At 38.8% G+C, this 16,173-nt stretch overlaps 1 protein-coding gene across 2 annotated transcripts in view; it reads right to left on the bottom strand.

The window, feature by feature from the left end:
• Nucleotides 1-238: 238 nt before the first annotated feature.
• LOC308481745 (desmocollin-1-like) overlaps nucleotides 239-16,173 on the bottom strand; it is a 28,252-nt gene continuing 12,317 nt past the window's right edge. The window contains exons 7-17 of one of the 2 annotated variants that reach the window (XM_081014413.1): nucleotides 15,383-15,558; nucleotides 14,401-14,535; nucleotides 13,816-14,001; nucleotides 12,129-12,388; nucleotides 11,196-11,335; nucleotides 9,514-9,726; nucleotides 9,168-9,416; nucleotides 7,417-7,544; nucleotides 5,765-6,034; nucleotides 5,165-5,210; nucleotides 4,943-5,082 (exon numbers count right to left, since the gene is read on the bottom strand). In XM_081014413.1, the coding sequence (XP_080870539.1) occupies nucleotides 5,175-5,210; nucleotides 5,765-6,034; nucleotides 7,417-7,544; nucleotides 9,168-9,416; nucleotides 9,514-9,726; nucleotides 11,196-11,335; nucleotides 12,129-12,388; nucleotides 13,816-14,001; nucleotides 14,401-14,535; nucleotides 15,383-15,558 (1,793 nt within the window). In that variant the 3' untranslated portion in view covers nucleotides 4,943-5,082; nucleotides 5,165-5,174. Of the gene's footprint in view, nucleotides 5,083-5,164; nucleotides 5,211-5,764; nucleotides 6,035-7,416; nucleotides 7,545-9,167; nucleotides 9,417-9,513; nucleotides 9,727-11,195; nucleotides 11,336-12,128; nucleotides 12,389-13,815; nucleotides 14,002-14,400; nucleotides 14,536-15,382; nucleotides 15,559-16,173 lie in introns of both variants that reach the window. The other variant, XM_081014412.1, reaches the window with a different exon arrangement.

The following is a 16,173-nucleotide window of genomic DNA, read 5'->3' as shown; positions in this document are numbered from 1 at the left end:
CAGTGGCTAGAAACTGGGCCTAGTAAATCATTATATCTGGAAAACAAGGATATTATATTGCCCAACATCTGTGAAATGGGTACTGGTAGCCATCTGGACAACTTAGAAGAAAGAAGTAGCGCTATAGACTAGGCAATGAATGAGCCCCTGGTGAAACTCGGCCCATATTTGCAACAGTACCTGCCAATGAGCATCAGACAGAACACATCAGAAATAAGCAAATTCTATAGTAGGTCCCTTTGATTTTGAAATAAAAGCAACTTTATTACTCTTGTACAAAATGTATTTAAGATACGAAATTAAACAAAATGTTTACACAATGAGACAGTTCTTGATAAGAACGTCATTGGGAAGAACAAATCATTTTTCATTTTGAGTCAAAGCATTTTGTTGGTGAGGTGAACATAAAAGATGATATACACCTATAGCTTGTAAAGTTATAAATACTTAAAACAAATCTCTCAACTTTACATGACAATCATATGTTATTTTACATTTTTATCTCTCCAGGCCAGCAAATTTTATAATTCTGTGGTTTGCCTGGTACAGGGGTTCTCACAATTTCTGCTACCAGGCACCCTTTCCATTTCAAGCAGACTGCCACAGAACTTTGGTGCATTTTACAGAAGTGTTTGGCCACATTCTAGGGTACACATGTGATTCATGCAGGATGCAAACAAGGTCTGTTATGCTCCATTTGAGCTGCACACTGCAATGGAAGATGGGTAGTGGTTGACACCCTGACTTTTAGAGAGGCTTATCCACCATTATTGGTCCTCAAAGACTCTTTGATAAACAGATGCAGCTAGGAAAGGCACCATATTTGCACATTGTAGTAACAAAGAAACATTACAAATAACATAGTTAAATTAATGCTTTGTTAAATTTAAACAGCTACTTGTCATCTTTGGGATTCTAATAGTTTGTACCCAAAAGCAGAGCAAGTAAATAGGGAGTAACTGGTTGAAGAGGCAGAGGAAATAACCCAGTGCAAAATGCTAAAAACAATTACCTATTAATATGTTGCATTACTTTACAGCACTTTGCCTCAGTGCTCAAAGGACTTTACACAGAGTGTGTCAGCATTAATATGGAGGGAACTATTAGCCCACCAGTTGTAATCTAGGGATCTGAGAGATATTGGGTTGCCTCAGGTCATCTAGTAAATTTACAGGTAAGTTAAGCTTTTAACTGGGCACATCTCACTTCCAACTGCTCAAAGCAATCCTAACCCCAGATCCACTGCCTTGAGAAGGTCAGGACATGTGAGTGCAGATAGATAATCTACACCCGACCCCTGCCCAACAGCACAAACCAGCAAAGGTTTGCTAGTGGCATATCATCCACTACTTCATTCCCCACTTAAGATTGCACTCTTCGTCAGAGAGAGATAGCTTAGTTGGTAGAGCATCAGACTCTTAACCTCAGAGTCATGGGTTTGAGCCCCACACTGGGCAAAAAGATTCCTGCATTTCAGGAAGTTGTACAAGATGACCATTGTGGTCCCTTCCAACACTATGATTCTAGAGTTCCTTTTATAAACATGAACTAAATTAAGGAAACAGAAAATATAGTGTATGATTTGGAGTTCATATTTTATTTCATGGCATTTTGTATTTAGAAGAAAACCAATAGAAATGGCAACATTTTTCTTAGTTTATACTGCAATTGGCTTTTTGCAATTTATATTGTTTTAAAAAACAAAATAGATTTGTAAGACTACCTTGGTTTCAATAAATACAGTCACTGACACAACTCAGGATTAGTGGGGGGTGGATAGTGACAAATTAGGGACCCAAAGCCGGTCTCCATTTTAAAACCACAGAAAACTTCTCAAAGTAAAGTATTCTTCTGAAGACTTCCATCTTCTCCAATAACTTTGTACAGGTTCTTCTTAGATGTTTAAATGTTACACAAATGAGGGGAAAGAGCTGAACTGAAACCTTCTGTGATAGGTCATCAGTTAGTACTTTTATGCCATACTGTGTTTTCTTTTCAGCAAAAGCCCCTGCATCAGATTTATAGCTGTTGTGACTCAGTGCAACACCCATTAACATTGCAACATTACTTAGGCAGATTTAAACTGATGGGTAAGCTAGCCCGACATACAAAAACTCTTACTCAATAAGGCGTAGCTGCTACTTTTGCAAGCTTGCAATTTAGCAGAAGTAGTTCAGAATACTATATACTTAATTTGCTCTTAGATTTTGCTTTATACATTGTATCTTACACTCCAAATAATTCATATACCAAACAGAGAAGCCTGTATTTCTGTTTTTACTTTTTCTCAAAGCTTAAAAGTAAACCACAAAACCCATGATTTCTCCATTTTCTTTTTATATTATTATTGCCAGAAAAAAATACCAAGAATGTAGTATTTGATACAGCCCATTCATTCATCTTCTTTCTGTTCCATCAGTTTTTACTTCTTTTGCTTTGTCTTTTGTATGGGGGCTACAATCTACCTCAGGTTAATCAGACATCCATGTCCCACTAAAGCAAATGCAAGAAGGTACTCATGTGTAAATTAAATCCCAATTATTTCAATAAAACTTCATCCTGATTGTAAACTGGTTAAGGGCTCTGATGTTCAAAGTAGGGCCTGTTTTTTAATAACACACCCATGTAAGCCAGTGAGTGTTAAGTGTGAAGAAGTGACTTCAGAAGCCTGTGCATTAGAAACCCAACCCCTGAAAATACCCTGAACCTAAAAGCTATATTATTGGTAAGTTAAGGCCTTGTAATGCTTTGCAACATTTTAAATATCTTCTCTGGATTCTGCAGATCTAAAGAAATATGTCTATTGCAGAAAAGGCGAGAAGACTAATATGAGATGTACTAGGAAAAAAACCTATTTAAAATAGACTATATACCAATTTCACCAAAGTAACAGGATCTTCAGTGTTTAAGATCCTTAGTGCACCAGAAGAATCAAACTCGTTATTCTCTGCTCAATGGCACTGACATGAGCATAATAAAGCACAAAAGAAAAGCCTAAAATACCAACTTGTTGAGAATAAAAGCCTTTCATTTTAGGTCAATTAATTTCTAGCAAAGAAACAACATCTTTTTATGCTTTTTTAAAATCAGTTTTTTAAATGCATATCTTTAAATCCACTTGATTAAAGAGAAGACTATGATGTGTAACATCAAAACAGCAGCTACAGCACACCTCCTTCCCTTTATTTACAATTCAAAATTTCCAATACATTTCTCTTGAATTCCTAAACAAACTGTATGTATACAGATGTATTAAAAAGATCAGTCAACGTTTATTCCATCAGAACCGTATACAATAGGCACATTCATGCATGTTAAGTGCAAAGCACCAGTCACTACGTGATAACACAGAATCAGCACAGATCATACCTTTGTTGCTCCAAGTTCAGCTCCCCAATTTTCCTGAGATGGGAGGAGTCAACAATAAGTAGTGCCTGAATACTAGCAATTTTCTCCAGTTCCTATCGTAGTATTTTAACACTCAGCTGTATTAGAGTGGCAAATACAAGTATTATACTTTGAATTAATCTAAAGTCTTTTGGGTGGAAACTGTGGCCTTGGCAAATGTTTTCAATGTCACATTTTAATTTCTATACTTATTCCTCCAGTGGATTTGAACATACAAACTAATGCTGTCAGATTTGGTGAACACAAAACTTCAGTACAAAGAAAAATGTGTACATATATACATTAAAACATTTCACTCTCTTCCATCTCTATTTACTAATTTAGGAGCTTTGGCCTAATTAAACTCACCTAGCAGTCCATACAGCGTAGCCCTCTCAACACCAGTATCACTGCAGCTGGTGAGGTTGGAGCTGTGCCAGGTGAGCTTTGCCAGTGCACCTGCATGGAATGACCTCACTACCACTGTGCTCCATTCATGTATGCTAAAGCAATATTAGCGTTCGCAGGGCCAGCTCCCCTCTGCCAATACATATATTCTAATAATCAGTGCTATTTTTCTAGAAAAAGAGGTGCCGGAACACACCACGAACACCTCCCTCATTCTCATAGAATGGCAATGGCGCCCACCTGAGAGGTGGCAGAACTGAATTCTGGTGAGTTCAGGATGAAAAAAAGCCCTGCTAATAATGAACGCATTCTCTGAGTATCAATCATTACATAATCAAAGCAACACTGTCCATACTCAAGGAGGAGGTACTCATCAGGTTAGTGAATATGCTTAAAAAGAAAAATGTAGAGGGAGAATCAAATCGGCCCAATGCATGCCTGCTCAGTAGCCACAATAAGCTGTGTTTTGGGGGAACTGGGACTGTAGGGGGGTTATGGAGTATTCTAGAAAAGGTCATGGCTGGCTGCAAATTTTGTTACAGATCCCATTTTAAAAAATACTTAGAAACCCTGTTTTTCTTAAGAATGTAAGAAATGAATAACTATTTTAACATTCAGCAATAGTATTTAGCGTTTATTTCTATAAAACTAAAGGAAAGATTCATATGAATCAAACCATGCTTGCTATAACCCAGACCCAAACAGCCAGAAATTTTTGAAGCTCAGTTCTTAAAATGATAAAGAATGCATTTTGCCTCCCTGTAACGGTAGTTGCAGAGAACACTAGAAACTCTGTTGCTATTTTGAAAAGTTATGTGACTACAATATTGACTGTACATTTGGTTTAAAAAAATACTTTTTGGTGTAAATCTAAGGCAGTACACATGTAGGTAGGTCAAATAGCACAGAGTATCCAGAGGTTTAAGAACAGAAAGTTTGATACTGACAAACCTAATGGCAGAATGTCTTCTGATTAACTATTCCCACGAGAAAAGTGTGGGGCGGGGGGAGAGAGACATAAAAATATTTTGTATTCAAGTTGTTATCCTGTGGAAAGGGCAATAATTCTCTGCATTGTTGTCAGCACATTTATCTCTTTATACAGGTTTCTGCTAATGTCCTAAACTTTGGTTCCAGCTGATCTAAAAAGTCAAGCGCCTCTTCATCTTGCTGATCAGTGCAGCAGCCTACAGAGCCAGCCAACGATCCTCTTCCTTCATAATTATATGAAAGGACATAGTCTTCGGAATGCTTATGCTCTTCATCCTGTCCACAGAGATATACCTTCTGCATAGGGGGGAAAAACTGGGTGTTACTTGTTTTCTTAAACTAACCTGAACATGACATAAAAATGATTTCGTGGATTTACCTTTCAATGTTTAATTTTTAATCAGAGTGTGTCCTCTAATGGGTTCCTATATACAAAAAATGCACATGATTGGTCTATATCATTCATTCTATGACGAATTTAACAAAATCAGACCTACTGATCACATACGTAATAATCAAATGCAATGAACTTCCTTATCAGTTTTTAAAAAAACAATGTTCAGATAAATTGGGGGTGGGGACACCCTAGTTATATATTGCTTATTACAGGGCAGGCTCAGATTTAGGAGCCCAGTTCATAACATATACAGTTTCTTGGGCGACATTACAGCCATTACTATCAAACGTGGTCAATACTGGAGGAGTAATGAGAGATGAGGTCAAAGCAGGAGAGAATCACTACAGGAAAAACAAGTTAAAACAACACAGATATACGAAACAAATACCTGGTCAGGTTACCTTTTCTAAATCCAAACACTAAAACTAAAGGATTGCTTTTCACATTCCAAGCTGCAGGGTGATTTCAAAGTAAATCCTAAACATTTGCTCAGAAAATATCACCTATAGTTGCAGGCCATTAATATTATATCCAGCTAAGAAGACGTGAGCTCTGAATAAAAGTATGTTTAACAGTGCTTACCTCAGTTAGGCGAGGGTGTGTAAAATTTTGCCATTCTGAATAATTGTATCTATATGCATCCATCGCAGATTGTCCATATCCTCCTCTTTCTAATGTCTGATGCCCCATTTTAACAGAGTCTAAGGTGTGGTGTCCTCCGCCCTTGACTGATTCCAATGTCTGGTGTCCCTTGACCATCTCAAAGCTTTCCTGTCCTCCAGTTTTCACTCCAAGAGTTCCTTGATCATAAGTAACCATGTTTCCTGTTTTCACAGGAAGTATATTGGGGTCCTAAAAAGAAAAGAAGAAACAGCAAAAGAAATACATTAGGGTGCTTGGGAAGAAGGAATTGGACATTATGAGAAACCATGAGAACAAGAAATGCCATTTGGATTTCTGTATTCCCTGCTGGGTATTCAGTCTTTCCAGTAGGTATACAATGGAAGCCAATCCAATTAACTATCCCTGATTTTGCTTAACATCAAGTAATAGCTCCTGTTTATCCTCCTCCACTTACATTTGTGACAGAGATAGGCAACTTCTGTGGCCCTGGGATAAATGGAATTCAAAATACCCCAACTCTGAAGTCCTCCCTACACACACAGATGTTCAGGATTGGAGTAATCGTTGTCTGTTACCCACTGCAAAATATCATAACTATTTCCCCAGTGGAGGATGAACACTCAGAAAAGGAAATGACTCAATTAACCTTAGCCTAGAAAGCGCACCTCAACCTGACCTGTTAAATGGGTGTATGTGCATAAAGAAAACTTGAACTGTTCAGTGTCTCATTTTCTTTGCTTGAGCCATTAAAATACTTTTAACTGAAATAATAAGCAGCTTTCCTTAAAGCAAAGATGGTAGCTAATACTAAGTACACTTAATATTCTATACTTGTGTGCATGATGTAACATTTAGCTAAGTTCAGTTCTCTCATCCAAGCTAGTTAAGAATAAAGTGTCAAATGCTTATTACCATCCACTATAAGAATAAGAATCCACTATATACTGTGGTGTATATATGAACTTAAACTCTGATTTAAAAATTAACACAGTAATCAGCAATACATTACCCCTATTTTTTATTCTTGAGATTAATTGGCTGAGATACCATGGGATTTATATTAGTTCCAGCATTCAAAATACAACTAATATTTTTCCCCAGCACCTTATATATAGTCTCTTCTTTTGTCCCATTCTCCTTCTTTATCTCCCTTAAAAGCCAAACTAATAGCTTTTGAAAAGCATGTATATTGGCGGCATTTAATTTCGAACATGAGGCAGTCCTGGTGCAGTGCTGCTTTCCCAGTACAGATTGGGAATCCAATGCCAAAAACTGTCTTCCCCATTACTATTTGTTCCCTAGGATTGTGACATCATCTTTAGGGGTAAATAGCAGCCAGGAGGCTGATAGAATACCAGTGCAAGGCCAGTTTTTGTTTTTTTAAAAAAAGTTGTTTAACGCAACATATATTTTGTTATGTCTTGTCATTCTACATAATTAGAATGCCTTCACTCTCAGATCTGTTCCCATCTAGCCTGTTCCCATGTTTTCACTTTCTCAAATCAAGTTCCCTCCCCCTCCTTCCACTTGCTCTGAAGCCGTGTGTGTGTGTGTGTGTGTGTGTGTGGCACCTATTGCCCAAGAAATAATGAGCAGATAAAACAACTTACCATTACTTCTTCACCAGGTGCTTCAGTGTTTGAAATGATCAAGTTCTGATTAGCTAAATCATCACACACATGCTTACTGCTACTCACAGGTGCAGCACCACAACAGCCGCAAAGTGTTATCAGGATTACTGGAAAAGCGGATGGGGAGAGGAAAAAGAATCAGATACAATAAGGCATCAGGGCATCTACATATTATTATTAGCAGCCTTTTATTTCTTAACAATATTTTTACCACCCTCTTCCTCCAAGATGGCATCATCAGCAGTCTATGCCCTCCCCCCACATTCATCCACACAATAGGCTCATGAGATAGTTTAAAAGAGAATAGAAAATCAGTGGCCCAAAGTGACCTAGCAATCCCCCAGTGGATGATTGGGGATTTGAACTTGGGTCTCACCAATCTAAGTTCAGCGCTCTTAACTACAATCCACACAGGTTTTCTTTATGAATGCTCAGACCCAGTGTTTTGGGGTAAAAAGTGAGGTGCTGGTATTCATAACTTGATAAAAGTGTTGCAGGTTCATGTCTGCCACGGACAGCAAAAAAGAGGTGTGGCAGTACTCCATACCAGCGAGCACCATCACAAAAACCAGCTACTTAGACATAATATATATATATTTGCTTCCAAGAAAGCTCCAGACCAGCTTCAGTTGAACTTGCTCCTAAGCAGTATGTGTAAGAAAGACACAGAAGTGCCAATCACTCTGTTAGAGTAAATGAGCAAGTCAAATAATGCGTTGGTTAAATACTAACAGAACTGGCATCAAAGGTTGACAGGACTGGATACTTGCCAAGAGCCCACCCTCCGGCAAGGGTGGACCTACCAACATGAAGCAGCCTCACTGAGCAGGGGAATGAAGGGAGGGTGTCTTTCCCAAGGGCCTGGATATGACAGTGAGTACTTCCCTGGAAATCTACCTCACCCAGTCCATATTCAGTAGTGTACTGGTTTAATTGCAATTGACACTGATATAAGTCACCTTGCCATAAAATGCAGTTTAAATACTTAGAAAATACAATATATTTCTTTTCTTTTTTACTATTCAAAAGCAACCACCACAAACTACTGCAGTATTTTAAGAATCAGAAGAAGTTTCAGCACTTCTCTCTAGTTAAAATCAAGGCACAGTACTATACATATCAGAAGCAAAAGCCAAGAGTAGTCAGATAATCCACTGGATGTCTAAAAATCATTTAAATGCACAATTTTATCCAGTGGAAACCATATGAGCTCTTTCTCCAATATGTTCACTAGCTGGAAGGAAATAATTAGGCAAAGGGACCCCAGCCCCCTGCTCCACCTTCCCAAATGTCAATTGCTTGAATTCTAGATTTAAATAATGACTCCATACACTCAGTCCTGGCAACTGACTTGGAGGGGATAGCCAGGCACATAGCATTTACTTGTATAGGTGCATCCCTATCAAGCTAGGGATACACCTATAGAAACCTACTTCAATATGCAGAGATATGCTAGCTGTATTGGGGTGCCCATGTATTTAAGGAAAGGAACCTTTATGGGACTTAAAGAGCCTGAAGTACATTTGACATTTTAAAAAATTATTAGTTCTTTTATTGCCTATAGTATCATTTCAACGCAGTATTTAATGGACAATTGTTTACATAAATGAATTAAATAAGCCATCTTCACAGCTTTGCAAACTTCAGGTGTCCAAAGCAGTCTTAACAATCTTATAACATAGCCCTTGACATTCATGGCAAATGCTACATTTCATATATAACATACTTACATAATAGCAACAAGGATCCCCCAATCAATGCAAGGATGGCCCAAAGACCAAGAGTCACATTAGGAGTCTGACGTGCAACCGGTGGCCCCACCCGTGGCCAGTAACGGCAATCACTAGGGGTGGTGCAATCACACATAATTACACGAACTTCAGTGATTCCACCTTTGCCTGCACGATCAGTTACCATCACAGGGATCTCGTAAGCGCCAAATGGCAAATTCTCTGCTGGTACCAGGTATGCAGAGTTCTCTGCCAAAAACGAAACAAAAACACAACTCAGTGACGAGCATTATTTCAAAATCATTAATTACTGCAGATGCAAGAAATTTAGGAATGCAGCACACACCATCATGTTGTGTCAATTTCCACTGTGGGATCATGCGGTCAGGAAGAGTAAAACTGAAAGGGGCTCCATGTTCAGGTAAATCAGCATCCACAGCAGTAAGGCAAACTGGTTGTCTGTCTCTGCAAATTATGTACTCTCTCTTGGGAATCACTGGGAAATTGTCGTTCTCATCTAATAGATTAACCACTATTACTCCAGTGCCGGTTTTACCACCTAGGAAATAACAAAGAATGAGTTATAGCCTTACAATTTAATGCTGTTTCCATGATTTAACATATCTTTGTCCTACTCATAAGGTACACTTCTGAAATTATTAATTTTACTATTTCCAACAGCAGTTCACAACAAATACTTGCAAGGAAACTCACCCAAACAATGGAATCTGAGATGGGCTCAATAAGATAGCCTGTGTCCAAGATGGATCCCACCCCTACATACTCAATGTTAATTACAAGGCATTTCCAGGCTGATGTTCCATTTTTTGACTAGCATTCATGAGGAAAGGCAATGCTTTTTTCTGGGGGTACGCTGGGGTATGCATACCCCTAAACATTTTGTGAATCTAAGTTTGGCCTCATTGAGGGGCAGTATTTCAATATGAGTAGGAAAATATGAGTACCCCTAAACAATTTTTAGGGGGAAAAAGCACTGAGGAAAGGCATTGCTTTTTAAATAACAGAAGAGTGAACCGGGTCCCTCCTTTCTTTGACACAGAGGCCTGGGAAAGTTGTGTGCAACCGTAAGAGCAAGGCATGTGTCCACATCATGTAAATGGACTGAAAGCAAATCCAGAGGCTTGGGATATTCATAAAAGACTTTGAGCACCCATGCTAGCCCCTCTGGAAACAAAATAATTAATTCCTGAATGGCAATATTTTCTTGTAAAGGATGGCAGTTATATTTTTATACCAATTTATGAGGGGAGCAGTGCTGCCTGAATCTTCCCTTGCTTTGTAAACCTCTATGTGGATTTCATTTTAATGTGTTTCATAGTTTGTTGATGTTGTGTAATATTCTATGTGGCCTTATGATATACATAACCCATGTACAAATTTGTTTTAAAATGTCAAATTAATTAAAGTATATATAAACATTAAAAAAACTATTAAGAAACCTGGTTAAGAAAATATCATGGCTAGCTTCAAACATAGTTAACACTGGTCCCAATGTTAAGCTTAACCATGGTTAATGCTGGCAGGGGGGAATCCACAATCAACAAAGGAAGGCCAAGGAATGAATGCATGGGTCTGTAGGTTAATCCTAATTTCTTAATTGTGGTTAAGCATTCAAAGGCATGGGATGGCATGAGTACTGGCTCTAATTGTTCATTTTTTAACTTAGTTTGAAAAGGGTTTGATAGTATAAACAAAAGTATTATAAAGTGATCATACTGAGCAATGGTACACCCAATTAAAAAACAACAACAAATAAGCCCCACCCCTGGCAAAAGAAAAACAAGACCCAAAATGATGAGCCCTGGGACTAGCAGTGTGATTTCCCTCTCTCTCACTGGAGTCAAGGAACGGTTGAGAAAGAATAAATGGAAGAACACACTTCCCTCCCCAGCTGAAGCTAGCAAACACAGCTTTGGATGTGGTATTTGCTCTGCCACATACATATTCAGTAGTTTTGTAGGCTACTTAATTGAACTTTGTAGTCTATTTATAGTATGTAATACTCACTCCTGTCCGTTGCAGAGACTGTTACGTTACACTGGTAGAGCTGCATCTGTGGTTGTTCCCTGTCTAGGAGTCTAGTGGTTCTGATCTGACCTGCGTTGTCAATGGTGATCCAGTTACAGGGATCATTTATTATTCTATAACTGTTAGGAATAAATACAGCTGTTAGAAACAAACACCAAAATATATGCTTTATTATATCTTAATGGTTTTTAGGCCTGGTGCAGTTAAATAAGCTGGTACAAATCTCTGTGTTGCACCATCACACAGCAATAGATTCTCAAGCAGCCTCATACTAGGGAGTAGTCTTTAGTATATATGTAAGACATTTCTATAGTTCAGAGCATTTCCCTGCTGTGCTGGTGTCCAATAAATTTAGAGTATACTTAGTTCTTCCAACCTGCTCCCCACTGGCATTTCTGGCTATACTCCACAAGGATGGCAGTACCATCAGGCCAGCATAAAACTCACAGAATGAACCCAGTACCCCCACGTACTCCTATGTAACAGAACAAGGTTTGCTTGTGTAATGTGCATATAGCCCCCAGTGTGGTGGTGCAACAACAGAGGTACAACAATGTTTATCCATCACTAGTAACAGCTGGCAGATTGGGATAGAGCAGCACTGCTTGCCTGGCTTCCCAACATGGAGGTCATTGCTTTTAACAAAGAGGGGAGGGTGAGGTAGGAGGGAAGTTTGGGCAGTGCAGGTACAGTGGCAGAGCCAAGCCAATGCTGCTGCCATTGAGCTTACACCTACTGACCTCATTGCCACATCACTCCTCTCCCCTGGTTATAAGCGGCAAACTCTCCCTTGGAAAGCAATGCACTGCCTGCTCCCACCCTGCTCTGCCAGCTGCTACATCTGTGAATCAGATGGTTGTATTAATACTAACACTAATAGTATAACATGAATTAGGCAACAAAATACTATACATTATGCCTTCAGAATTTCCAGTTTCTGGGTCCCTTGCTGTGTACTGGCCAACCATCGTTTCAGCAGGCAAACATTCCTTGATGTTCAAAAAAAATACACAAGGATCAAATACAGGGCCTTCGTCCATATCCCGCACTTTGACAACAACGACGCAAGTACTTGTAGAAACTGCTCTTGAATTTGGTGGGAGGAAATAAGGTGCTTCATTATTTACAACAATTTCCAACTTTCTCTCCTTGTTTCTTTCGTAGTCTAGCCCCTGGAAAATAAATAAATGTTGTGTCAATTGCAAAATTTTTCTAATATTCACAGCAAAAACAGACAATTATGGAGGGATGATTCCCTATTCAGAAGCAGGTTGTGGGTGAATTGTCTCTGCCTCCCAGATAGGTTTGTCAATGAAGTAAGGGTTTTTATTGGCTCTTTGTCTGCTGGACCAGAAGCCCACTTCTGGCCCTGAACCTTTTCACTTGCCTTTAAACAAGCATAAGGGGCCCATAGCCTGCAGGCCAAATTAGGTCCATGAAGCCATTTTCCCACGGATGACATCATGGACTCAGCTATACAGCTGCAAATAAAACGTTTTAAGTGTGTTTTAACTGCAATATACAATGTGACACTAGGTGGCAATGGTGAGCCTTATGGAAAATTCAATGTATTTTTGTGATCCACTCTCTTAGCATTTTATGTAAAGATTTTGTGCTTCTGAAAAGCCTGTTAATACCTCCCTCTTATACAGAGGTGGTGGTATTTTGACAACATAAGCAATGGCACTCAAATCCTTAACACTGGGAATGATGGTACAGTTTTACGTAACATAAATGCATTGTGAGTTTCTTACTTTCCCACACATCTACTTTAAAATGAAAAGAATAAAACATCTACAATGGCTTGGTTCACATAACATGCTAAACCAAATAAATAATAATAATAATAATAATAATAATAATAATAATAATTTAATTATTTAATATGCTTATATGACTAGGTTGCCCCAGCCACTCTGGGCGGATCCCAAACAAAATATTATAAAGCTCAAAAATAAAAAGACTTCCCTGTACAGAGCTGCCTTCAGATGTCTTCTAAAAGTCATATAGTTGGTAATCTGTTTGACATCTGATGGGAGGGTGTTCCACAGGGTGGGCGCCACTTCCAAGAAGACCCTCTGCCTAGTTCCCTGTAACTTCACTTCTTGTAATGAAGGAACTGCCAGAAGGCCCTTCGAGCTGGACCACAATCTCTGAGCTGCACAATGGGGGTGGAGACGCTCCACTCTGGCTTACCACAAACAAGTAAGCATCTAGGCTCTCAGAGAGAAGCTCACAGCTGCTTTGTTTCTACCCAGAACTTCTTGCTGCTGTGCGACATTAAGCTAAGTCAAGGTTTAACTTAGTGTGTCTTCTGAACCGGGGCTTGTGATTATGCTCTTAACTGTAACCAAGATTTGGCTTAGCATGTCATGCAACCACAGCCATTATGTGATCAATATACAGATTGGAAAATCATTGCTGAGAAATAATTATAAATTTAAATTCAGGGACTTTGGTGCTGCCACAGAAGGTCAGAGGTGTTAAACTCTGCTGAAAATTATTACCCACGTCTGTATTGCTCAGTATGATTGGAATTATCATAATACTTATTAAACTATATTCAATTGGATATAGAAAAGCTGTGAAATGTAATTACCTTTTCAACACATAGTGTACCAATATTTGAATCAGGATTTTTTACAATTTTGAAAGCACCATCTTCATTTCCCTTTATAATGTTGAAGGTAGCATGCCAGGCAGGTGTTCCAGGTGAATCTTTGTCTACGACACCGATGTCCATTACTTTTTCGCCAACTGTGTTTTCACTAACATATGCTTCATACTGAAATGAACAAGATTTTCAGAAATTTGTTTCAAAACCATATGGTCACCACAACATAGTTTTCTATGCATATGCTGTCATATATGTTTTTGCAAATTGCTATGGGTTGATAAATTATAGCCTTAAAATATTAATGCTTAAGATATAATGCAATGATGAGATTAAATCTCTGCCAGCAACTGAAACAAAGTGTGTGTCTTTATCCTTCTTATTGATAAGGAAACAGAGTCCAGCTTCTTAACCAGGGCTGATGCAATCAGAATAGAGTTAAAAGCTGCAGGCTTGGACACATAATTATGAAACTCATGCAAATGACAAAAACAAAAGAAAAGAGAGAGAATGCAGAAGATCTTAAAATGAAGAGTAATGTTCTAAGAAGTGTGAAGACAGGAAGCATACCATGCTGTGCTCACACATGGGTGCATGATCATTTGCATCATCAACTTCAATTACAACTGTTGCAGTATTGCACAAACCAAAGGGCTGACCTCCCATATCTCTTGCTTCTACCAGTATTGTGTATGTCGTTATTTTCTGAAAAAGAACACAGCAAACAGTATATGAATATAGTCCAATATAAACACAGTAATGGGAGGGGAAGGCCAATGGAACACAATATCCTCTTAATACTGACTTTCTTTAGTCATATTGTAGTAGTAGTAGTAATCATCATCATCATCATCATCATCTTTATACCCTGTCCATCTAACTGGGTTTCCCCAGCCACTCTGGGCAGCTTACAGCACATATAAAAACATAGTAAAACGCCAAACATTAAAAACTTCCTGATACATGGCTGCCTTCAAATGTCTTCCAAAAGTTGTGTGGTACTTTAGCTCCTTGACATCTGATGGGAGGGTGTTCCACAGGGTGGGCACCACTGCCAAGAAGGCCCTGCATGGTTCCCTGTAACTTCACTTCTCGCAGTGAGGAAACCACCAGAACTTCACCAGAGGGAACCACCAGAGTTCCTAGCTAAACAAATGCTTTTAAGGCTTCTTATGCAGAAGTCCATCAAGTACCCTTTCTCTCATTCTCACTGCTGCTTCCTGCAAAAAAGTGATGGAAAGAGAGAGAACCTCTCCCTTTTCCCCCGTTGATGAAAGACAAGATAGGTCACCTCCCTTTCTGTTGTATTTTTGCAGGACTAAGCAGCAGCTTGTATTTCCTGCAACAACCTGCCACTAACACAAACTCTCTTTTCTACATAGGATTTAGAGAAGGGAGGTGTCAACGACAACAACAAAATAATGAGTTTGTCAAGCAAGCAAACTATAAATTTCCCAGAGATTCATGCGTCCTCTCCCTGCCTCCCCGTCAAATTCTGTCTTACTCATAGGCATAATGCTAAATAACAACATTAGACTTTCAATAAAATTACCTCTCTGTCCAGAACTGGATATGCCACAGTAATAGAACCTGTATCTGGATGTATAGTGAACGTATAGGAACCTTGAAGCGGTATAGGATTCTGGCCCACAATTCTGTATTTCAGTTTAGTGTGCAGTGTACCAGGTTCATCTCTGTCTGTTGCAGTTATTTGTCCAACCACGGTACCTGCATACACAGATTACCATTGTAACATTTTTAAGATTATACTATAAAATACTGATCAAATTATCATTGGAGATCTAGCCTAATAATACAGCACACACGCAACCCCTGCCTAAAGTACTCGAAAAGAAAATACAATACATGGTTGTTAACTTCAGCCTTAATAAAGCTTATGGACTGCTGCTTTGCTTTGAAACCTCTCCTTACTTCATTTGGGTTAGTGCAGGCCTAGGCAAACTCGGCCCTCCAGATGTTTTGGGACTCCTGTTAGCTAGGGGTGATGGGAGTTGTAGTCCCAAAACATCTGGAGGGCCGATTTTGCCTATGCCTGGGTTAATGCAAGGGATTCCAGCCCAAGCCCTGGTGAAATGAACAGAAGATATGCAGCAGTAGATGAAGAAGCCCTGCACTTTTTACGTGATTTTTTAAAAGAAGTAATTCTGAGCTTTCAGTTAACTATATATATTTGTAATGATCTACAGATTTTGAATCACAGAGATTCCTAATGGAGGAAATTGCCTAAGAAAATAATCTAGGTTTCATATTTATCATATTCTGATAAATCTATGCAGGCCGATGTCTAAAAGGTGGTCTTACAATCACTTGCTCCCCATGTAT

Source organism: Podarcis pityusensis (genome assembly GCF_964106645.2).
Source record: "Podarcis pityusensis genome assembly, chromosome: 7".
In the NCBI taxonomy this organism is placed as follows: domain Eukaryota; kingdom Metazoa; phylum Chordata; class Lepidosauria; order Squamata; family Lacertidae; genus Podarcis; species Podarcis pityusensis.
This window is presented reverse-complemented; position numbering and strand designations above follow the sequence as displayed.